Source organism: Dromiciops gliroides, chromosome 1 (assembly GCF_019393635.1).
Source record: "Dromiciops gliroides isolate mDroGli1 chromosome 1, mDroGli1.pri, whole genome shotgun sequence".
In the NCBI taxonomy this organism is placed as follows: domain Eukaryota; kingdom Metazoa; phylum Chordata; class Mammalia; order Microbiotheria; family Microbiotheriidae; genus Dromiciops; species Dromiciops gliroides.
In genome coordinates, this window is record NC_057861.1 from 536,855,573 (window position 1) to 536,878,853 (window position 23,281).

Below are 23,281 nucleotides of genomic sequence, written 5' to 3' on the forward strand. Positions count from 1 at the left end.
CTGGGGATATATGGAGTCCAAGGACTTGGCAGCATCACTCAGCACTGGGCAGGAGAACAGACTCCAGGATGAGCAACAACAGGCACCAGGGAGGGGGGCATGATAGGCCTTTAGCTCGACAGGGAGCAGGCAGCAGGTGTATTCCATTGTCTGGCCATTTCTGGTATTCCTCTCCAGGGCCAAAGGATTCACCCCACAAAGGAGGGCTTTGCCTTGCCCTCAGTGACTTGGGATTGCCAACTCACCTTTCTTCTTGGGTTCGAAGGAGGCTTCTGCATGAAGATGACGATTCAGTTGGAGACAGCATTGCTAGGGTTGGATGGGGGGCAGAGTGAGTACATGGAAGCTTCAGGAAAGGAAGCCTTGGTGGTGGGAGTCACCCTCTAAACAAGGAACCCTTTTCCAAAAGCACTGTACCCCTTGGAATAGTCCTCTGAGGTCCTTCTCCTGGCGGCCAACTAGATCTGATTTTGTTTTCTAGGCAAAGGAGCCCAAAGCAATTATGAAGATTGAACATTTAAATGCCACCTTCCAGCCAGCCAAAATTGGGAATCCTCATGGCCTCCAGATCACTTACCTGAAGGATAACAGCACCAGGAATATTTTTGTATATCATGAAGATGGCAAGGTAAGGGCAATGGGATAGGTTCCTGTTTCAGTCTAGCAGACACAGCCAGGATGAAGGCTTCCTCCTGAATTGGAGTGACTTGATTTTCACTTGGGGAAAAACTCCCAACTCACTCTTGGGAGTTGAACATTCATGGAAGGAAGGGCAAGCAGCTTCTGTTGTAACTTCTCCATAGGGTTTTCCAACAATCAAGGGTAAGACAAATTACCTCATTCCATAAAGTTCCTCTCTGGCTTGAACCTACATGAACAATATGCCTCAGGAGATGGGAAAGGTGAATTCTTAGGGGCAGCTGGCACTCCTGGGCCAGTGGTGAGGGAAATAGACTCGAGATGAGATTATTTGGATGATGGGAAGGAGAACAGTCATGGGGAGGGGAGGGGCTATTTGTGACATGTGGTAACATACCATGGGGCACATCTTCCATCTACGTTACTTCTCTTAGAAATTGATTGACATTTTTGAGTGCAGCTAGGCGGTACAGTGGATAAAGCACCAACCCTGGATTCAGGAGGATCTGAGTTCACCTATTCTTTTTTTTTTTTTTAACCTTTTAACTTTTTAAACTTTTTTGCAGGGCAATGAGGTTCTCCTGAATCCAGGGCCAGTGCCTTATCCACTGTGCCACCTAGCTGCCCCCTAGAGGACCTGAGTTCAAAGCCGGCCTCAAACATTTGACACTTACTAGCTGTGTGACCCTGGGCAAGTCACTTAACCCTTGTTGCCCATAAAAAAATCTTTTTTAATTTAAAAATCGACACTTTTAAGAGTGAAGTACAACAACAACAACAAAAAAGACGATGGGGCAAGATATAAAGATACATATGTATGTATGTATATATGTATATAAAGATAAAGGCAATAATATAGAAATTAACCAAAGAGTTAATACTAATGGCTAGCACCTTAGGTTTACAAAGCACTTCACAAATATTATGTTATTTGATCCTTACAACCCTGAATATGTGCTATTATTATCCCTATTTTTCAGACAAGGAAACCGAGGTTGAGAGAAGTGAAGAGAATTGCCCAGGGTCACACAACTACATATCTGAGGTTAGATTTGAACTCAGGTCTTCCTGACTCCAGGTCTGTCACCCTATCCACTGTACCACCTAGCCATCTGACTGAAATTTTAAAAAGAGTTCCTTTCTGTTGGCATTAATGAAGAGCCCCCATCATTGTGTTCTCTGAGGAGTGGAGGGAGGGAGGCTAAAAATATAGAGAAAACCTAGTATAGTGGGAAAAAACTTGAGCTGAGTACTAGGTTCTAAACCTGACTTTATTCTTCATCTCTAAAATGAGGAGGTTGGGCTAGTTATTTGGAAGGTCTTCTCCTAGCCTAACATTCTTTAATACATTGTTAGAAAAGGAATAGATAGGATGGGACCTGGCCCTTGAATGATTTATAATGTAATGAGCAAGACATTCTGGTCACATGGAAAAGATATGAAAAAACTACAAGGGTATAACACATGTAACCAAGAGTCAAATTAAGTAAATACTTTTTATTTATTGATAACTTCTTTTTCTTCTCTTCAGAGAAACTGGATGTCTCATTGGATAGAGAGAGCACTGGGCCTGGAGTCAGGAAGACCTTATCAAATACAGCCTCAGACACTTACTAGCTGTGTGACACTGGATAGGTCACTTAACTTCTCTCCCCCTTAATTCACTGGAGAAGGAAATGGCAAACCACTCCAGTATCTTTCCTAAGAAAACCCTATGGATAGTTAGGCATGACCGAACAACCGAACCACAGTCTCTTTCTATATCACCTTCATTTCTGAAAATATCCCTTCCCCACTCCTTGGGCAAGCCCCCTGTAACATAGAATAAAAGGCAAGTGGGAAAGGGGGATGAAGGAAGCAATTTAGCAAAACTAGCCAACACATCAACGGAGTTTGACATTGTATGCAATGTTCCACAACCACGGTCTCCCACCTCTGCAAAGAAGAGAAGTAGGCACTTTTTCTCATAAGAGTGAAATAAATATACTGTGGACCCCTAGGGAAAGTATGGAAGCGCCAAAGGATTGGCCAAACTGGAGCCAGGTGGGATTAGACTAAGAGGGCTTTGTGGAAGACATATAAGATAGCATCATGTCTAATTATAATAGCTAACATTTATAGGGCATTTTACAGTTTGCTAAGCACTTCATAGATATTATCCTATTTGATGCTCACAAGAAACCTGGGAAGTTAAGTACTATTAATCTTCCTGTTTTACAGACAGGGAAACTGATTCTTAAAGAACAAGCTCACACAGCTAGTATAAGTCAGGATTTAAAATCAGGTCTTCGTGATTCCAAGTCCAGTGGTCTATCCACTGTGCCTACTAGCTTAAGGGATAGTCATCATCCAAGGCATTTTCCCTCTTTGGGATTTCTATCTGGGTCCAATAGGAAAGTGTCAGCCCTGCTGAGAGTCATCCAAAAACAAATCTCAATCTCAATCTCTCTCTCTCTCTCTCTCTCTCTCTCTCTCTCTCTCTCTCTCTCTCTCTCTCTCTCTCTCTCTCTCTCTCTCTCTCTCTCTTTCTCTTTCTCTTTCCCCTCTCTCCTCCCTCTTCTTTCCTCCCTCCCTTTTTGTCTCCATCTCTCACTGTCTCTCTGTTTCTCGCTCTCTCTGTCTCTCTGTTTCTCTCTGTATCTCCCTCCCTTCTTCCCTCTGTGTGTGTGTGTGTGTGTGTGTGTGTGTGTCTCATGCCCCCTGCAAGGAGAAGAGTAACAGTTCAGTGAGATTCTTGAAGCAAATCATTGTCTACAGTTTGATTTCAACAGGAGGCCTCCCAGTGATGGTTGGCTGGAGAGCCTAACAAGGCATGGCATCCCCATAGGTCTTTGATATCTGAAATTATCCAAGTTGGGGAGGGGTGAAAATTATGTCAACCCAGGGGGCTTCATCCTTGACTCATTCTGGGCCTCCTGCATACCCCAGGTCCAGTCTTTCTGAAAAAATATGGCCACTCAAGAAGACAGGTTAAGTTGGCTTCAGGGTAACAGGAATTTGCCCCTTTCCCCCAACAGTGTTTCTTTTTTCTTACCTGATTTGTGCTCATACCAGATAGGGCACAGGGAATGCTCCCCATTCCAACCTTTAGCTTCTATGCCAAAGAGCTCAGGTCTAAGAAAGACAGAGTCTGGTCCCCAACCACCCAGGATCCTCTGCAACTAAAGCAGGTGGATAACAGAAAAGGCTACTAGTCTGGAGATTAGAGCTGGCTACCTCCTGGGGTAGTGAGCTCCCCACTATTAGATGCACTCCATCTGATACTAGAGAACTTTCTTTTGGGGTATGTACTATGGAGCAGGGGGTGCTCTTTAAAAAAAATAAAATTTTATTACTATCTTTTATTTTGGCATTGTTAAATTTTCTCCCACCTCCCTCACAGAACCATCCCATATAACAAATATATATATATAAAAGAGATGAAAAGAGGGGGGAAGCAGCAAAATGAATGAGCACATCAAAAAAGTCTGAAAATATACACAATATTCCACACCATGGACTTCTCACCTCTAGCAGGGCTTCCTCACCATTTCTGTGGCATGGTCCTGTTTGGCTGGATGAACTCCTTCTCAGAAGAGTGGCTTTAGATGCATAAAATACAATACAAAGGAAACTTAATTATAGTGAAATACAATTATCAACCTATTAAAAAATTCATGCCTGACCCCCAAAATCAATTTAAGGATGCTTTGGACCCCAGGGTTAAGAACCCCTACCTGCCTTAGAGAGAATTCTTTGATTGGGGTAATGGGGAGGGGACAGGAAGTGCTGAACTAGACCTCTAAGGGATCGTCAAAGGGGCCTCCAAACACTTTCTTTTACAAATGTGGAAACTGAGGGCCAAAAGGAATGTGAGATACTTGAGCCCACATAGTTGATTAATTGCACAGCCAGCCAGGATTAGAATCCACATCTCAAAATCTAATGAGATAATGTATGTTAAGCACTTGGCAAACCTTTAAGCACTAGATAAATGTTATCTAATTAATTATTAATTATCTCCTCATTCTGGTGCTGAGCTCCACTGCACACCATCCTGCTCCCCTTCAAACCCCGACAAATTCCTAATTCTGTGTGCCAGTTACAGCTTCTCCTGCATGGCTGGAAGTAACCCTGCAGCGTGGGTGGAAGCTCTCAGCTGCTAGAAAATGGATTTTATAAATAAACTTCCTCCCCTCCCCCCTCCCCCACCTAGGCAACCCAGAGATTGCACAAACAATTGAAAGAAAGATCATCGTAAAAATAGTCTAATTGAGAGGGAGGGACGGAGAGGAAGGAAGAAAGAAAGGGGGGAAAAAGAAAGAAGGAAGGAAAGAAAGAAGGAGGAAGGAAAGGAAGGAGGGAGGAAATGAATGAGGAAGGATGAAAGGGGAAGGAAGGAGGGAGGAAAGAAGGAAGGAAGGAAGGAAGGAAGGAAGGAAGGAAGGAAGGAAGGAAGGAAGGAAGGAAGGAAGGAAGGAAGGAAGGAAGGAAGGAAGGAAGGAAGGAAGGAAGGAAGGAAGGAAGGAAGGAAGGAAGGAAGGAAAGGAGAAGCCTGAAGAGGCTTTAAAAGGAGGAGCCATTTATCTTAAATAATTAGCAGGACTGCAAAGCAGCTGGGGCTCAGTTCATTGGCACAGAGCCCACCAGAGCAGGTCACAAAGGATGGTTGGATTTTGGGGGTGCTCCTGAGAACTGGCTAAGCCAGCAATCTCTCCTCGGCTCCCTTTCTAAATGCCCTCCTTGTGTCCGTTGGCTGCCCTCAACAATAAGCCACCCTAGGCCTTCATGGGCTCCTGAGCCCTGCACAGCTCAGCTTGTGGTCCCATGAGCATTACCAGACTGCTGCTTCTAAGAGTGGCCATTGCTGAATAACCACACCCAGCCTTTGCCAGAATATCCAGGTGTGAACACTTTGCCAAGTGCAAACACCCTTTGTGATTTCCAGTCTTCAGAAATGATACTGGGGTGGGGGGAGGTACTCATGCATGAGTTAATACAATAGCTTTCCAAGTTTCCAATGGAAACCCTCATGAGATACTGTAGCCATGGTGCCTCATGGGGAATCTTTCTCCATGTTTCCATGTAATGTGATATCCATGAGACTGATTAAGATCCCTGTTCTTACTCTTTATGTAATAATAATAATCCTAAGAATCAATGACATTTATTTCAAACTTCAATATTTAGAGATCACTTTGTTTTCATTATCTCACTTCCTCTCTGTAACATCTCTGTGAAATAGACGGTGGGGGAGAGGGAAGGCAACAAGTATTTATTAAGCACCTAGTGTTTGCCAAGTATTCTGCTAAAGCCATGCTTTACAAATATTATCTCATTTGATAATAAAGATATCAGACAGCATTGGCCCCACTTTACAACCAAGGATACTTACACAGAATAGTTAAGTGATTTCTCCAACCTCACACAGCTGTCACACAGTGACAGAATTGGATTCAAATGCAGCCTGTTGACTCCAAACCCAGTAACATTTCCTCTGCCCTACAGTTGCCTCTGATATATTACACCAGACCTTGAGTTCACTCTGAAATTTTTACACAGAGGTTTCTCAGCATTGCAAATTCATCGCCTCATTTGATCTTTGCAAGAAATGAGAGATAGTAATTGTAGGTCTTATCCTCCTTTTAGAAATGAGGAAACTGAGTCCAACTCAGGTTGGACTGCCCTAGGTCACAAGTTTAGTAAGTAACAGAGGTGGTTCATTTGAAACTAGCCTACTTTCCACTACACTCCCCAGGGAAATAAAAAGTAGAGCTAGGGGGCGTCTAGATAGCATAGTGGATAAAGCATTGGCCCTGGATTCAGGAGTACCTGAGTTCAAATCTGGCCTCAGACACTTGACACTTACTAGCTGTATGACCCTGGGCAAGTCACTTAACCCCCATTGCCCCGCAAAAAACCAAACAAACAAACAAACACAAAAGTAGAGCTAGACTGTTTTGTTACTACTGTATAAGATTTGTTGTTGTTCAGTTGTTTTTCACTCATGTCTGATTCTTCATGATCCCATTTGGCATTTTCTTGACAAAGATATGGGGGTTGTTTGCCATTTTCTTTTCCAGTTAATTTTATAGATGAGGAAACTGAGGCAGAGTTAAGTAACTTTCCCAGGATAACACAGCTAGTAAGTATGTGAGACCAAATTTGAACTCAGGTCCTCCTGACTCTAGGGCTGATACCAACTAGCTGTCCCCTTTGAAAGATTAAACATATATGTGTTTATGTGATATTTACAAATACACAAATTCAGTTATGTGGGGCAGCTAGGTGATTCAGTGGATAGATCCAAGTCTGGAGTCAGCAGGACCCAAATTCAAATGTGGCTTCAGATATTTGCTAGCTTATGTCATCCTGGGTATGTCACTTAACCTCTGTTTCAGTTTTCTCATGTGTAAAATTGGCATAATAACAATCCCAATCTCTCAAGGTTACTGTGAGGATCAAATGAGATGATATTTGTAAAGCACTTAGCATAATGCCTGGTATTTGGTGGACATTATATAAATTATGTATGTATGTATGTGTGTGTATGTAATGTGTATATATATATATATATATATATATATATATATATATATATATATATATTTGTTGATCATTGGTTTCACTTGTGTACAACTCTTTGTGACCCATTTGGGGCTTTCTTGGCAGAAATATTGGAGTGGTTTGCCATTTCAGATCATTTTATAGATGAAGAAAAAGAGGCAAACAGGATTAAGTGACTTGCCCAGGGTCATGCAGCTAGAAAGTGTCTGAGGCCAGATTTGAAATCAAGATGAGTCTTCCCAGCTCCAGGCCCAGCACACTATCCACTGTGCCACCTAGCTGACCCATAGTTGTGTGTGTGTGTGTGTGTGTGTGTGTGCATGTGTGTGCGTGCGTGTGTATATATATATATTTGGGGGGGGCAATGAGGGTTAAGTGACTTGTCCAGGGTCACACAGCTAGTATCAAGTGTCTGAGGCCAGACTTGAACTCAGGTCCTCCTGAATCCAGGGCTGGTGCTTTATCCACTGTGCCACCTACCTGCCCCTGTTAATGAAGTTTTGGGGTTTTTTTTCTTTTTTCTTTTTCTTTTTTTTTTTGTTATATATTTCTTAAGAAACAAGTTCTGTCTAGCAAGAGTTTATAGTTCCCAACACAAGCCTCTTTGTGTTCTTATTTGCGCCTGAAATATTTGTTGGTTAATGATGAAGCTCATAATAAAAAAGAAAATGTAATTTTAAAAAAAGAGATCAAGATTCAAACCCAGGTTCCTTGATTCCAAATTCAGGGCTCTTTCTAAAAACAAAAAGAACCACACAGAACCAAAACTGGTTTTTGACCCAGTTTCCAATAACTTATTTAGAACAATATTCTGTGAATGGTGCTATCATGCTATTGGTGAGGCAGCTAGATGGCAGAGTGGATAAATCACTGGACTTGGAGTCAGGAATACCTGAGTTCAAATCCTTCCTCAGATACTTACTAGCTGTGTGATCCTGGACAAGTCACTTAACCTCTATCAGCCTCAGTTTCCTCATCTGTGAAAATGAGGATAATAATTTATAGCACTTACTTCACAGGGTTGTTGTGAAGATCAAATGAGATAATATTTATAAAGTGCTTTGGAAAGCTTCATGCTCTCCATGTTATTCAGTCGTTTTCAGTCATGTCTGATTCTTTGTGACCCCTTTGGGGGCTTTCTTGGCAAAGATACTAGAGTGGTTTGCCATTTCCTTCCTTCAGCTCATTTTATATATGAGGAAACTTAGGCAAATGATAAAGTGACTTGCCCAGGGTCACAAAAGTAAGTGTCTTGAGGCAGAATTTGAATTTAGATCTTTTTGACTCCAGACCTCGCACTCTAGTTGCTGCATGTACCACCTACCTACCCCAAAGTTCTATAGAAATGCTAGCTATTGTTGTTATTATAAGGGATTGTGATAGTGACTACATGTGAGATTTCATTGGGATATAGAATTCCCAGAAGAGGGTCCAGGGTGGCTGCTTTGTCCACTGTGTCACCTAGCTGCCCTATGATGACATATTTAGGGTAAAATTAAAGGGTGAGAGGATTGCACTGGGGGAGAAGAAAGGGGAGAGGTAGAATGGGGTGAAATTCCACATGAAAGAAACAGGAAAGGGCTTATGGAGTGGGGGGAGGAGCAGGGCAGTGATCATCAGAGTTGGCTCAAGGAGGGGATAACATACACACTCAGTTGGGTGGAGTAATCTATCTAACCCTTCAGGAAAGTAGGAGGGGAAGGGGATAAGAAGGGAGGGGTGAAAGGAGGGAGGGCAGATTGGGGGAGGAGGCAATCAGATACAAATGTAATTCCCAGAAGAAGAAACTCTCTTCATCAATGAAGGTTAGCACCATCTCTACAACTTAGGGTTTTAGAGACTTGCCTAGCACACTGAAATTTGAAATTATTTGCCCAGGGTCACACAACCAGTATGTGTTGGAAGTAAGACTTGAACCTAAACCTTCTTGGCTCTGAAACCAGATCTGTACCCTCTACTATGCCATGCTGCCTCTTTTAATAATAATAACTGGTGTTTATATTGCTCGTTAATGTTTACAAATACTTTATATGTTACCTCATTTGAGCCTTAAAAAACAACCTTGCAAGGTGGGTATCTTTAATACCCCCATTTTACAAATGAGGAAACTGAAGCATAAAATGGTTGAGTGATCTGCTCAGGGTCACATAGCTAGCAGGTATCTAATACAGAATTTGATTTCAGGTCTTCCCAGCTCCAAGTCCAACACAACTGCCTAGCTGCCTGTTACTTTAAACAAGTGACTGAGGCCATCAAATATGGCATTGTGTGTTATAAACAGATAGGTGGCACAGTGGATAGAGCACTGGGCTTGGAATCAGGAAAACTCCTCTTCCTGAGTTCAAATCTGGCCTCAGACACTTAATAGCTGTGTGACCATGGTCAGGTCCCTTAACCTTGTCTGTCTCAGTTTCTTCATCTGTAGAATGAGCTGGAGAAGGAAATGGCAAATCGCTCCAGTACCTTTGCTAAGAAAACCCCAGAATGGGATCACAGAGAGTCAGCATGACTGAAAATGACTAGATAGGGGCAGCTGGGTGGCGCAGTGGATAGAGCACTGGCCCTGGAGTCAGGAGGACCTGAGTTCAAATCCAGCCTCAGACACTTAACACTTACTAGCTGTGTGACCCTGGGCAAGTCACTTAACCCCAATTGCCTCACTAAAAAAGAAATAAATAAATAAGTAGAAAATGACTAGATAACAACACATGACATGAGAGGCTCCAATGGTCTGGAGTTAGTCCCAGAAGTACTCATGGATGATGAGGGGACCTAAAAGAGTACCTGGGTGGAGGTAGGGGAGGAGGGAAAGTGTTATGGAAATGTGTTTAAGAGGAGTCACTTGGAAATAGCATTTTGCCAATGTGACACGCTTCACAAATGTTCAAGATAATATGGAATGATTTCAGAGACTTCAGTTCCTCAGACTCCTTTATAGGATAATTACTCCAAAGGATTGCAATCAGCTCCTCTTTAGAGACAAAGCTCCTTGGAAAACGTCTGTAAGGAAGGGAAGAGAAGCCAGCATTCAGCCCCTGGAAGTGGGATTACCTTCCCAGTTTGGAGTATTTTGCTTATTATTAATTCCAGTAAACATATTCTCACTTGACCCATGCCTTCCTTTCCTCTGTCCACAGTTCTGACTGGTGCCCTGGATGGAAGAAGCAAATCTAGTTTCTCAGGGATAGTCTCCTGACAATGTTTGTTTTATTAACCTGGTTTCTTTTCTTCTCCTCAGGAAATTGTGGATTGGTTCAATGCTATCCGGGCAGCCCGATTTCATTACTTACAAGTGGCATTCCCTGGGGCAAGCGATATTGATGTGAGTTGATTCATGTTTTGCTAAAGTAGCACCTTAGTGGCTCTGGTGAGTGATGTGGTCCTACCATTCTCCAACTGAGCCAAATAGGGTTGTGACTTGGCCAGGGTCACGCAACTAGTAAGTGACTGAGGCCAGATTTGAAATCAGGAAGATGACTCTTGACTCCAGGCCCAGCGCTCTATCCACTGACTTACCTAGCTGCTCCCATTTTCCCATCAGTTCTACCCCCTTTTATCACCTTCCCTTCCCTCCAACCCCAACTGCCAAAAGGGCACGTAAAATTGTGTGAACCCTTCTGTCCTTGCTCAATAGCTAGCTAGCTAGCTCAGACATGGCTAAAGTGGATGAATTGAGATATCCTTTCTTGACCCAAGAGTTGGTTCCATCTTGTCAGTGTTTATTAATAGAAATAATCTTTTTTAAAAGTTTCATCAGGGGCAGCTAGGTGGCACAGTGGATAAAGCACTGGCCCTGGAGTCAGGAGGACCTGAGTTCAAATTCAGCCTCAGACACTTGACACTTACTAGCTGTGTGACTCTGGGCAAGTCACTTAACCCCAATTGCCTCACCCCCCCCCCCAAAACAAAACAAAACAAAACAAAAGTTTCATGAAAAACTTAATATAGAACATTATTCCAAACAATTAAACTTGCTTAATGACTCTTTTTTGGGGGGGGGGCAGGACAATGAGGGTTAAGTGACTTGCCCAAGGTCACACAGCTAGTAAGTGTCAAGTGTCTGAGACCGGATTTGAACTCAGGTCCTCCTGAATCCAGGGCCGGTGTTCTATCCACTTCGCCACCTAGCTGCCCCCAACTTGATGACTCTTAAATTAATTCTCTCACATAAAATGTCATTATACTTTCACTTCTTCCCTCCCTCATGTCCCTGTCAGAATTCTGTCTGTTCGTCCCTAATTCCTCTTCTTCTTTGATCATGTAGATATTCCATTCTTCGAGTTCCGCTTTTTTTCACATTGCATTATTTTGTAAAGGTCTTTCCAGATTTCTTTGTATTTCCTCATCTTAATTGCATTATAATATTCCATTATGTTAAAGCACCATGATTTATTTAACCATTCCCCTGTTGTTAGACACTAAATTTTTCCAGTTTCTTTCAATCATACATAAGGGTGCTGTGAAAATCTTTGAACAGATAGTTCCTTTTTCCAAAAAAAGAAAACCCCTTTTCAAAGCATATACCCAACTGTGGAATTATTTTGTAATAGGTTATTTTTGTAATTTTTACTATATAGTGCCAACTTACTCTTTTTTACAAAATCAATTTATTATTTATTTTTAACATTCTTTTCTTTTAAAATTTTGAGTTCCAAATTCTCTCCCTCCCACCCACCGCCTTCCCCACCCAGTGAGAAGGCAAACAATATGATATCAATTATACATGTTAAATCATACAAAAACGTGTTTCCACATTAGTCATTGTTTGTTGTTCAGTCATTTCAGTTGTGTCTGACTCTCCATGAACCAATTTGGGGTTTTCTTGGCAAAGATACTGGAGTGGTTTTCCATTGCCTTTTCTAGCTCACTTTACAGATGAGGAAACAGAGGCAAACAGGGTGAAGTGACTTGCCCAGGGTCACACAACTAGTAAGTATCTGAGGCCAGATTTGAACTCTTAACTCAGATTTAAGTCTTCTTTACTCCAGACCTGGCACTCTATCCACTGTACCAACTAGCAGTCATTTTATTTAAAGGCAAGAAAATATAGTGAAAAAAAATTATACTTCAGTTCTCCCTCTGTAAGTGAATAGCATTTTTTCATCATGAATTCTTTGGAGCTGTCATGGATCATTGTATTGATAAGAATATCAATTTTCATAGATGATCATCATTATAATATTGCTTTTACTGTGTACAATAATCTCCCAGTTCTTCTCTCTTTACTTTGCATAAGTTCATATAGGCTTTCCCATATTTTTTTCTGAAACCATCCCCCATATCATTTCTCATAGCACAATGGTATTCCATCAACAAGCATATGTCACAACTTGTTCAGTGATTCCCCAGTTGATGGGCATCCCCTCAATTTCTAGTTCTTTGCCATCACAAAAAGAGCTGACATAAATATTTTTGTACAAATAGGTCCTTTTTCTTTTTCTACCAGTAGTGAATGAATGTACCTGTTTCTTCACAGGCTCACCAGCATTGTATTTCATTGCTTTTAGATGTTTTGTTCCCAATTTGAAGTATGTGAGTTGGTAACTCAAAATTATTTTCACTACTATCTGGTGGATTATCAGGGAGGTCAAATATTTTCAAAAACCATTGGGAATAACTTAATTTACCCAACTGGCTTGTCTTGCCCTTTTAAGGATCCTAATTTAAGCACTTCTACTTAATTCTCCTTGATACACCACCCCAGCCAGTAGATTAGGGACAGGTCTTGAGGGATATCTGTCTGCATATCCCAGAATGACTTTCTCTAGCACTATAAAAGAAAATTAAGGAGTGTCCCATTGTTTCATGAGGAAAAGATGGATTAACAAATCTCACTTGGGTATGCAACTTAAAGACTTTTTTTTTTCTTTCCTTCCATCTGTCCTGCCAGTTCCAGTTAGACTCATTTGTCACAGAGACATAGTATTTAAAAGCTCATCCACTCAACAACTGGTCTCCATCTCCACCCCACCCCCTGGAAAAGCCCCACTCTGGTTTCTTCAGAGTTCACTTCACTAACAAGCTTATTTTAGTCTTCTGCAGAAGACTTGTACAAATCTCCCACCATAGGGGGCAGCTAGGTGGCACAGTGGATAAAACACCAGCCCTGGATTCAGGAGGACCTGAGTTCAAATCCAGCCTCAGACACTTGACACTTATTAGCTGTGTGACCCTGGGCAAGTCACTTAACCCTCATTGCCCTGCAAAAAGAAAACAAACAAACAAACAAACAAAACAAACAAGTCCCCCACCATACCTAGCTACCATTTCTGGCTGAAATGGATTTTTTAAAAAATAACTCACTTAAGACCAGCTGAGGAAGTGAGGCAATTACAAGTACAGTTGTGGGACCAGGCGGCAAGAGTGTTCTTTAAAGTTAACAGTGTATCAGAGAAACAGACTCCCCCTGGCTAGGCCTGTAGTTATCCCCAGTAATCTAATTTAATTAAATATTTTTAATACCTCCTGGGTAAATAAATACACTGTACCAGGACCTAGGGGAAAAAGTTTAGGTAAGAGGTTGCCCTCAAGAGCTTACAGAGATAAGCCATAGAACTGAGGCAAACAGGGTTAAGTGACTTGCCCAGGGTCACACAGCTTAGTAAGTATCTGAGGCTAGATTTGAACTCAGGTTCTCATGACTTCAGGGCTGGCACTCTATCTACTACACTACCTAGCTGCCCCAAGGCATAGAAATATAAATAACTATATTATGTAATAATGCCTTATGAAGGGTATGAGCCACTAAACAGATGTAAAACAAAATGCTGTATGAGGTCTAAGGAAGGTTGTTCCTAAATGGAGAAAATAGGGAAGACTTCATGGAAGAGGTGGCTCATAAGGGCTAGAAGAAATTAAATTTAAAATTTTTATTATTTTAAATTAATAAGCACTGATTTTCTCTCCTTCTTACCTCTCTTCCCCCTATTGAATAAGAGAGAGAGAGAGAGAAAGAAACAAAGAAAGAAACAAAGAAAGGAAGAAAGACAAGCCCTTGTAATAAATAAGCATAGTCCCATGTCCAAAAATTCTGTGGGTTGAGACCACCCCTCAAGGTCTAGAAGTGAGCAGCATACTTCTTCTTTGGTCATCTGGAATCATGGTTTATCATTGCATCAGTTACAGTTCTCAGACTTTCAAAGGTGTTTTCTGTTTATAAGAAGAAATTTAGCCTTAAAAAACATGAAGGGCAGCTAGGTGGTGCAGTGGATAAAGCACCGGCTCTAGATTCAGGAGTACCTGAGTTCAAATCCAGCCTCAGACACTTGATACTTACTAGCTATGTGACCCTGGGCAAGTCACTTAAACCCCATTGCACCACAAAAAACAAACAAACAAAGCAAAACATGAAGGTGGGGAGCAGCCAGGTGGCACAGTAGATAAAGCAACAGCCCTGGATTCAGGAGGACCTGAGTTCAAATCCGGCCTCAGACACTTGACACTTACTAGCTATGTGACCCTGGGCAAGTCACTTAACCCCAATTGCCCCACCAACAACAACAAAAAAAAACCAAACCATGAAGGTGACAGAGGACATTCCAGACACAAGGCACAATGTGAGCAGAACAAGGAAATGGAGAAGGCATGTTCTTAGCCTAGATTATCTAGAAGGGAGTTAATATGAAATAAGACTGGAAAGAATTGTAAAGGAGCCAGACTTGGGAGAAGCCTGAATGCCAGACAAAGAAAACTGAATTTTAATAGATGATGGGTAGCCACTAAATATTTTTGAGAAGATGAGGGGTTTAAAAACAAATTTTCAGGCATTAGTCTGAGAGTTGGACTGGAGGGAGAAGAGGGAAGACAGGAAGACCATTTAGAAGCCCCTTAGAGTAGCCAAAGGTAATGGTAATGAGAGCCCCAAAGCTTCTGTGCTGACCCAAGAAGGTCATATTTTCTCATTACCTGGAACAAAACCAGGACAATCTGCAGGTATAGATTAGGTCTAGCTTGTGTCTACATGTCCCCAAAGGTTGGTAACAAGGTCCCTTGCTCCCTTACCAGTAGACAAGGTAACAATATGGGTATCAAGCATGACCCAACCTATATTTCAACTCACAGAAAATGAGGAAGACAAAAGACAGGAGCCCATATGTTTATATGTGTACCTATACATATATACATGTGTGTATACATGTGCATACACATGTGTGTATTGTATATATATACCCCTTTGTGTGTGTGTACATATATGTGTGGGATACATACATGTGATTTTATATTATATACAATAGATTTATAATATATGCACAAATACACACACACACACATATATAAAGTCCAGCTCTCTTGCTCCCCAACTCATGGGACCGGTAGCATTTAAGTTGACCTCTTAAGGACTAGAAGAAATTAAACTTTTTTTATGATGAGGCTTCCATCCTTCAGCTGCAGGGGCCCTCCTTTCTCCAAGGTAGGATTCTGTTCAGGAATTATGTGGCCCCATTGAAATCTGTTTGAGAAGCCCTTAGGGGCCCATGGACCCAAGGTTAAAAACTCCTCCCATAGAAAAAGTTCCTGAATTGGGGGGAGGATGGTCAGAGAATTGAACTAGATGGCCTCTAAGGTCTTTTTAAGGCTATCATTCTATGACTCCACAAACCCTTCATTTTATAATTGTGGAAACTGAGGGCCAGAATGCATGTGGTATGCCTGAAACCACCTCATTTCTCTAGAACATCCAGCACCCTGACTTTTGAACTTGGGGTCACCAATAAAGCAATTCTTGAGGCTGGTGTTTCCTAGATTCTTACTAGGAATTACACTGCCCAGGAATTTTTAAATCCTTCTTCCCCTACATAGGAGATAGAAGCTCATGAAGATTACCCATAAACCACCCTCATGAGCCACATGGATGAACACACACTTGCTTCTTCAGGAAATAGGTCGATTCCTTAGTTGCTGCTCTCTCTTGGGCTGGGAAAAGGCCATTCTCAGGATCTCTCCTTTGGCTGGATGAGCATATTGATGCATCTCCCATGTGCTTTGGCCCTAACACAGCCATTACCAGGTCTTTGGGGGCAGGGTGAGTAGCTCAGGACAAGACCATGAGGATGTATCCTCCCTATCCCCCCAGCCCCACCTGCCCCTCAGAAAACAAATTGGCTCTGCTCTGCCCTAAATAGCTGTAATCTGTCCACCCAATTTTATAGACCCTGGAAAGAGACTGTGACCGCCATCCATCCTCTTGAGTCTGTCAGCTAATCCATCTTGGAGGTATCCTAGATCACTGAAAAATAAACAGACGTTGTCTGTATCCTCAGACATGGCAGCAGTGCAAATGTCCCTACTGTGGTGTTTAAAATCTAAATTGTGGTCACCTTAAATTAGAAGCTTTAGCACCAGTCCTTGGGCATTAAACATTTATTAAAACATACAGATATTCCCATAGAGTTCAGAAAGTTAAGAAAAAAGCCTATTTAGCCTAGATCCTCGATCCTCTACCACAAGCCTGCTTCAATCACGAACTCTCTCCACCAAACTGATTGTGGAAGCTTTTTATAGGTCTGGAACAGAGGCGGTCCTTATACACTGCTTCAAGGTGATTGGTTGGCATCATCCAAATCCATTGGTTCTGAAGGTGTTCTCAAGGTGTAATTACAATCCAGTTAACTTGAAGTAGGCTAATCAGCAGTTAATCACTCTCACTTGATTCAATCAGTCTAGATTAATCTCCAGGTGGGTCTTTGAGTATCTGCTAAATCTCATTATTTCATCACACTACCCTCCACAACAAGGGGTTTGCCCCTTAGCTTTCAAACAAAGGCTTATTCTAAAAGCTTATGAAATTAGTTTGGAAGCTCCCAAAATTGATTGGTGATTCCCCTGACCAACCTCATTACCCTAGGATAGTAACAGCGGAAATAGAGAGGAGGGGGGGGGCCAATTCAGGAGGTGATTTTGGGAGTAGAATGGAGAAAATAGGAGAAAATGACAGGAAGGGAGGTTAAAGAGTCAAAGATAACAAAAGGTTTTGAACCTAAGAGAACATCTGGGAAATAGACATAGTGAAGTCATAAGGAGAAATAGGTTTGGGAGGAAAGAGAATCTCAGTTTTCATGTTGAGTTTGAGGAACCAGTAAGACATATATGTGTGGGATAGCCCTGTCAGTGGCTAGACAGGATGGTCTGGGCTTGGCTCAAGAACGAAGTCTACAAAGAGATGGTTGTTGAAGTCATAGAAGAAAATGAGATTCCCAAGTGAGTGTAGTGGGAGAAAAGGAGAAAGGAAAGGACAGACCATCTGCCTTAAGGAACAGGGACTGGGGGTGGAAATGAGGAGTTACCAAAGGAAACAAACAGTGAGTGATAAGAAGGAAAATTGGGAACATGTGCTTGTCTCCAAAAGGGGGATGGGGGAGAGAGAGACAGAGACAGAGACAGAGATACAGACACAGACACAGACACAGAGACAAAAAGAGAGACAGAGAGAGAGAGACAAAGACAGCAAGAGAGATAGATACAGAGAGAGATAGAGACAGAGACAGAGACAGAGTGCACTTCCCATAAGTGATCAAGAAACTTATAGAACATTCCATCTCCATACTTTTGTACAGGCTGTTTCCTATATCTAGAATACCTTCCCTCCTCACCTCTGTATTGTAGTCAGTCACGAAGCATTTAAGCTTCGAAGGGGTCAGGGTATAAAAGGTTTTAAATGCCAAATAGAGGATTTATGATCCTCTGGAGTCAGTAGGGAGCCTATTGGGAAAATCATTCTGTCAGCTGAGGGGAGGATGGATTAAAGTGGGGAAGAGGCTTGAAGCAGAGGGACCAACCACAAGACTGGAAGAATGTAGAATCCCCAAATCTTCTCAAAAGTACAGCTCAGATGCCACCTCTTTTCCTGATCCCCGCCCTCCGCAATTGTACACAGTGCTACGAATACTTTGTATTTACTTATACGTGTTGCTCCCCGCCCCCCCCCCAAGATATAGTTCCTTGACAGCTGGGACTTTGATTTTTGTCTTTGTACCCCTTGTCCCTGTCCTCCTTCCCCTAGTTCCATCATAGGGGAGTTCCCTATCCCAATGAAATCACAGATCCAGCCCCAATCTCAGGGCACAACAACCTAATATGGTGCCTGACATGTATCAGGCATTCAGTAAATACTTATTGAATTGAATAATGGCAGAGTCCTGCAGGAAGTAGACAGCTGCCCTAAAATGAGAAAATTTTTTCCATGAAACAAATTCAGAGAGAGACAGAGACAGAGACAGAGACACAGAGAGAGAAAGACAGAAACAGAGAGAGAAAAGAAAAAGAAAGAAAGAAAAAAGAAAGGAAAATCAGGCCACTTTATCCACATTTTTTTACATGAGGCTAAAGAAATGAGGAGAAGGTTCAAAAGCAAGAAGAAAAGAAATTGGCTGGATTGAGGGGAACAAAAATTGAAGTAAAAATCAGAAGAGAAAGCGAGCAGATCAGATTACATCATTACTCAAACAGGCTGATGAAAACCCAAGAGTTTAGCAGTAGACACTATTCCTCTTGCCAGTGGTCACCAAGCTCCACATTTGGTTACTAAGTAATAATTATTTTGGCTACAGCTTTCATGCCATAGGCTTAAATTTCCTTTCTTTGCCTGAGACATCCAGAAATGTTCATCACTTGGACCACTGCCTTCCAATCCTTAAGCCATCATGCTACTAGGGATGCAGAAAAAGATGAAAACAGTCCCTTCCCTCAAGGAGGTTACACTCTAATGGGGCAGAGAACCTATAAATAACTAGGTGTATGCAAGATAAATATGGAGTAGATGGAGTAGATGGAAGGCAATCTGAAAGGGGAAGGCATTCGCTCTAGAGGAGCCAACGGTCTCTGTTTTCCTGCTCCCCCTTAGGGACACTGAGAAATCTAAGATGCTTAGAAAGCCATTTTGTTAGGATCAGATAACTGTGAGAATAAGGAAATGCTGCCACAAAAGGCTGGCCTCCCACAAGGTGAGCCTGCTCACTTGAACTGCTGCTAAGAGACCTGGAGACCACTTGTCTTTCAGTGTTCTCTCTCAGTGACCGCAGCCTCCATAGCAAAGGTTTCAAATAATTCTAGAAGCTTTTGCTTATATTTACAAAGAGGAAAATTAGGAATTCTTTCCCTTTTTTATGCCATGGACAGACTGGTGAAGTCTACAGACCCCTTCTCAGAATGAAGTTTTGAAATGCATAAAATAAAATACAAAGTATTACCAAGGAAACTAATCATACAGAGCTACAATGTGTAGACAGGAAGAGTTCAACCACATAGTTGCTGCAGGTATCACGAGAGTAATTTCAAAGTAGTGATAACCAGAAACACTATTTCAAGTTACCTGCCACAATTGTAATATGCTACGAAAATATCTTTCATTTCTATTGGTGACAAAGTCACAGGTACTGCTAAAACTGTGGTTTGTTGCCTGCATCCATAATTTAAGGAAATGCTGGATTTCAGCTGGAGGTTGGTGAAAATAAAGATTATTTTATTTCCCATCCAAGTTCATGGATCCCTGGAAATCTTTCCACAGACCTCTTGGGACCCAGGTTACGATCCCCGGCCTAGCTCTGTAGCTCCCCTCTGGCCAGGCTTCCTTGGGCCCCCCTCCTCCCCCAAGTCCTGCCACCAAGTGGCTTCTGAAAGCCATCCTCTTTCATGTACCACCACCTAGGGGAACCATTGTGATCTTTGAATCCTGCTGCCACTAAACCAGTAACTCAATCTTGTGCCATTTGACCTGCAAGATAGAAACCCAAGTGGTTTCTGAAAAAGAAAAGGCCAGTTCATATCTTTAAAAAAACAACCCTTCCCCTCATTTGTCACTCTTCCCCATTCCCTTCACCCCCCCAAAAAAAAACTCAACCCTACCTCCCAAGACTCTAATAGCAACACACACACACACACACACACACACACACACACACACACACACATGAGTCAGGAGATGTGAAGGGACTCATGGAGCCCAGCCCTCCCAGCGTTAGTAGGGAGATTGGCAGGAGGGAAGCCAAAAGTTAGGTGGGTCTGTCTCTTGGGTCTACCTGACATTGTGTTCTCTGCTTTATTCTGTTGGCCAGCTCGTGCCAAAGCTGTCCAGAAACTACCTGAAGGAAGGCTACATGGAGAAAACAGGACCAAAGGTGGGATACACTGCTAACTCTTTTCTACCTCAAAGGACAATCAGAACCTTTCATTGTTTTTTGCTGGGGTAAATGTGATGGCAAGATTAGAGGCAGCCAGGTGGCACAGTACTAGACCTGGAGAAAAGGAAGACCTGAATTCATATCTAATCTCTGACACCTTGAGCAAGTCATTTAACTTCTGTCTCACTTTCCTCAGGTGTAAAGTAGAGATCATAATAGCACCCACCTTCCAGGGTTGTTTGGAGGATCAATTGAAATAATATTTGTAAAGCACTTTGCACAGCACCTGGCACATGTTAAGGACTCAATATGTGCTTATTTTCTTTCTTTCCTTCTAACGGACAGAGGATAAGTAGAGCAATCTTTTCACTACCCAAAAAAAAGCCCTGTTCTCTTCTTTGGCCCTTTCTCTTTGTAGGCTCAAGCCTAGATCAATTTTCTCTCATGACCACACTTTGTGGATGACTGGGCTCAAGGTTTGGTGGGGGAAAGATGGAAACTAAGAACACTGAGGCAGCCCTGTATTGACCTTTTATGAACAACATAGAGGTCTCGCTGTCTTCCTGAGGTACACATCTCATATTTGACGGTGTCCCAAACCTGAGGATCATGATCCCCTTTGGGAGATCTAACAGTTTTCAGTTGCTGCTGTTCAGTCATGTCCAACTCGCTGTGACCCCATTTGGGGTTTTCTTGACAAAGACACTGGAGTGGCTTGCCATTTTCTTCTCCAGCTCATTTTATAGATGAGAAAACTGAGGCAAACAGGGTGAAGTGACTTGCCCAGGGTCACCCAGCTAGTATCTGAGGCCAAATTTGAACTCAAGATCAGTTTGCCTAACTCCAGGCCTGTTGCTCTATCCACTGTGCCACCTGGCTGCCCATCTCCTAACAATTAGAACTATATAAAAATAAAATGGACTTTCTCAGTGGATAGTAAGCTCTCCTCCCCAGAGGCCTTCAAACAAATATTGATTAACTACTTGTCAAGTATGTTGCTGAGGGGACTTCTATCCAGGTAAGGACTGGACTAGATGTCCCCTTGGGTCCCTTCCAACTGTGAGTTTCTGTGTTTCTTTTTCTAGCCAGGACTAGAAAACTTTCAGTGGAAAATAATTTGACAGCAAAAAATGGAAATTTCCTGGCAAGCTGATTAGTTATGAACCAGCTGGGGGAGGGAGAACATAATATATCTTAGAATCATAGACTCATAAAATCTCTGAGCTAGAGGGAAGCTTAGCAATTATCCCACCTAACCCCTGCCTTTACACTTGAGCAAACTGAGGCCTGAGGAGGGGAAATGGCTTGCCCACAGTCATAGCATAAGTTATCCTTCTCAAAGAGAACCATGACATTGGGGTGGTGTCATGACTTGCACTGAATTGGATTTTAAGTGAGGGAGGGCTGTGCAAGGTCACCAACCTCATTCTGGTGGCAAAATAAATGTCAATACAACTGGAGATGGCCCTGGTTGTTTGAGGCAATTGGGGTTAAGTGGCTTGCCCAGGGTCACATAGCTAGTAAGTGTCTGAGGTGAGATTTGAACTCAGGTCCTCTTGACTCCAAGGCCAGTGCTCTATCCACTATGCCACCTAACTGCCCCCCACTCTCACAACGTAAGTTAATAGAACAGCTAGAACTAGAGCCCATTTCTCCTGACTCTGAGGCCAGTGCTTTAATCACTTCTTTCTCTTTTCTTTAGCAAACTGAAGGCTTCAAGAAACGCTGGTTCACCATGGATGACAGGCGGCTCATGTATTTCAAAGACCCTCTGGTAAGGACATGGATTGTACAGTGTTTCCTTTGAAACTGAGAATTTCTAGAAGCATTTCCAGCAGTTACTGTGAGAGAACAAAAGGAAGACCACTGGTCCCCTTCAAAAGATGAAGGCAACATGTCTTCTCTCCTACCCCTCCCCCAAAATAGGGGTGATATCTTATTCCCTACTCCCCCCCATGGAGGCAACATATGTCTCACTTCCTCACTTCTTCACCCCCATGATTTTCCCATGCCTTAGGTACCACGAAAAACCTTGAGAAGCTTCGGGGCATCACAAATGTCACCTGTGGCTCAAGGCCAATTTGCCTGAGACTCTCCTAATTGATGGAGATTGCTTACTTGATGCTCTAACACCTACATGAGGGGCAGAGTTGGCAAGATCTTGAGTTTGACAGAAGAGAAATCTTGGTGTTCTGGCTGCTAGCTTCAAGAGAGAAGATGCTGCATTCCAGATCCTCTTCAAGGAAAGGTCTCTGAAGGGAGAGAGACTGTGGGAAGAAGCCAGCATGTAGAGAAGTGGGCATCTCCATCGTATCTCTATCTCCCAGCTTGCTATACTAGAGGCTTCAGGGAATTTCCTCATGGGTGACACTGTCTTAAGTTCTGGCCGACTCTACCCCTTCCCACAGGCGTAGAGCATTGCATAATGGGCTTCCACCAATGAGGAGAGTCTTATGCAAATTACTTTGAGCTGGGGTTACATAAATGTTCTGCTCTCTTCATTGGGCCCCTGCCCAAGATCACCAAAATAATAGCTGACATTTGTTCCCAAAGCAATTAGCATACCTTATCTCATCTCATCTGATCCTCCTTACTATCCTGAGTAGTAGGTGCTATTATTATTCCCATTTTGCAGATGAAGAAACTGAGGCTCAGAGACAGGTAAAGATGGGGGAACAAAGAGTGTTCTGAAATAATTCTCATCGTCCACTGGACTTCATGTTCATTGTGACCCATAGCCTTCTCATCAATGATTCTACCTCCAAATTTTTTCCTGTTCTGCCTCCCCTCTAGTTGGGGAGAATAGTGAGTTCTCCTTGGAGGAGCCATTTCTCTCAGTGGCCACTGTTATACAACAGAGCTCAGGATGGACCCCATCTACTCCAGATTCCATAAACTTCTCTAACTGGTCTCTGGACTCTGGGACCATCCCAAGGATGGAGAGGAGCTATTAAGCCAAACCAATTCAATTCCACAAGTAT

General features: G+C 42.5%; 1 protein-coding gene across 1 annotated transcript in view; it reads left to right on the forward strand.

Moving 5' to 3' along the window:
- The window catches only part of ADAP1 (ArfGAP with dual PH domains 1), a 173,471-nt gene that overhangs the window by 145,871 nt on the left and 4,319 nt on the right, over window positions 1-23,281 (forward strand). The window contains exons 6-9 of the mRNA XM_043986858.1: window positions 482-628; window positions 10,424-10,507; window positions 20,235-20,297; window positions 22,003-22,074. Coding sequence (XP_043842793.1) covers window positions 482-628; window positions 10,424-10,507; window positions 20,235-20,297; window positions 22,003-22,074 — 366 coding nt within the window. The remainder of the gene's footprint in view (window positions 1-481; window positions 629-10,423; window positions 10,508-20,234; window positions 20,298-22,002; window positions 22,075-23,281) is intronic.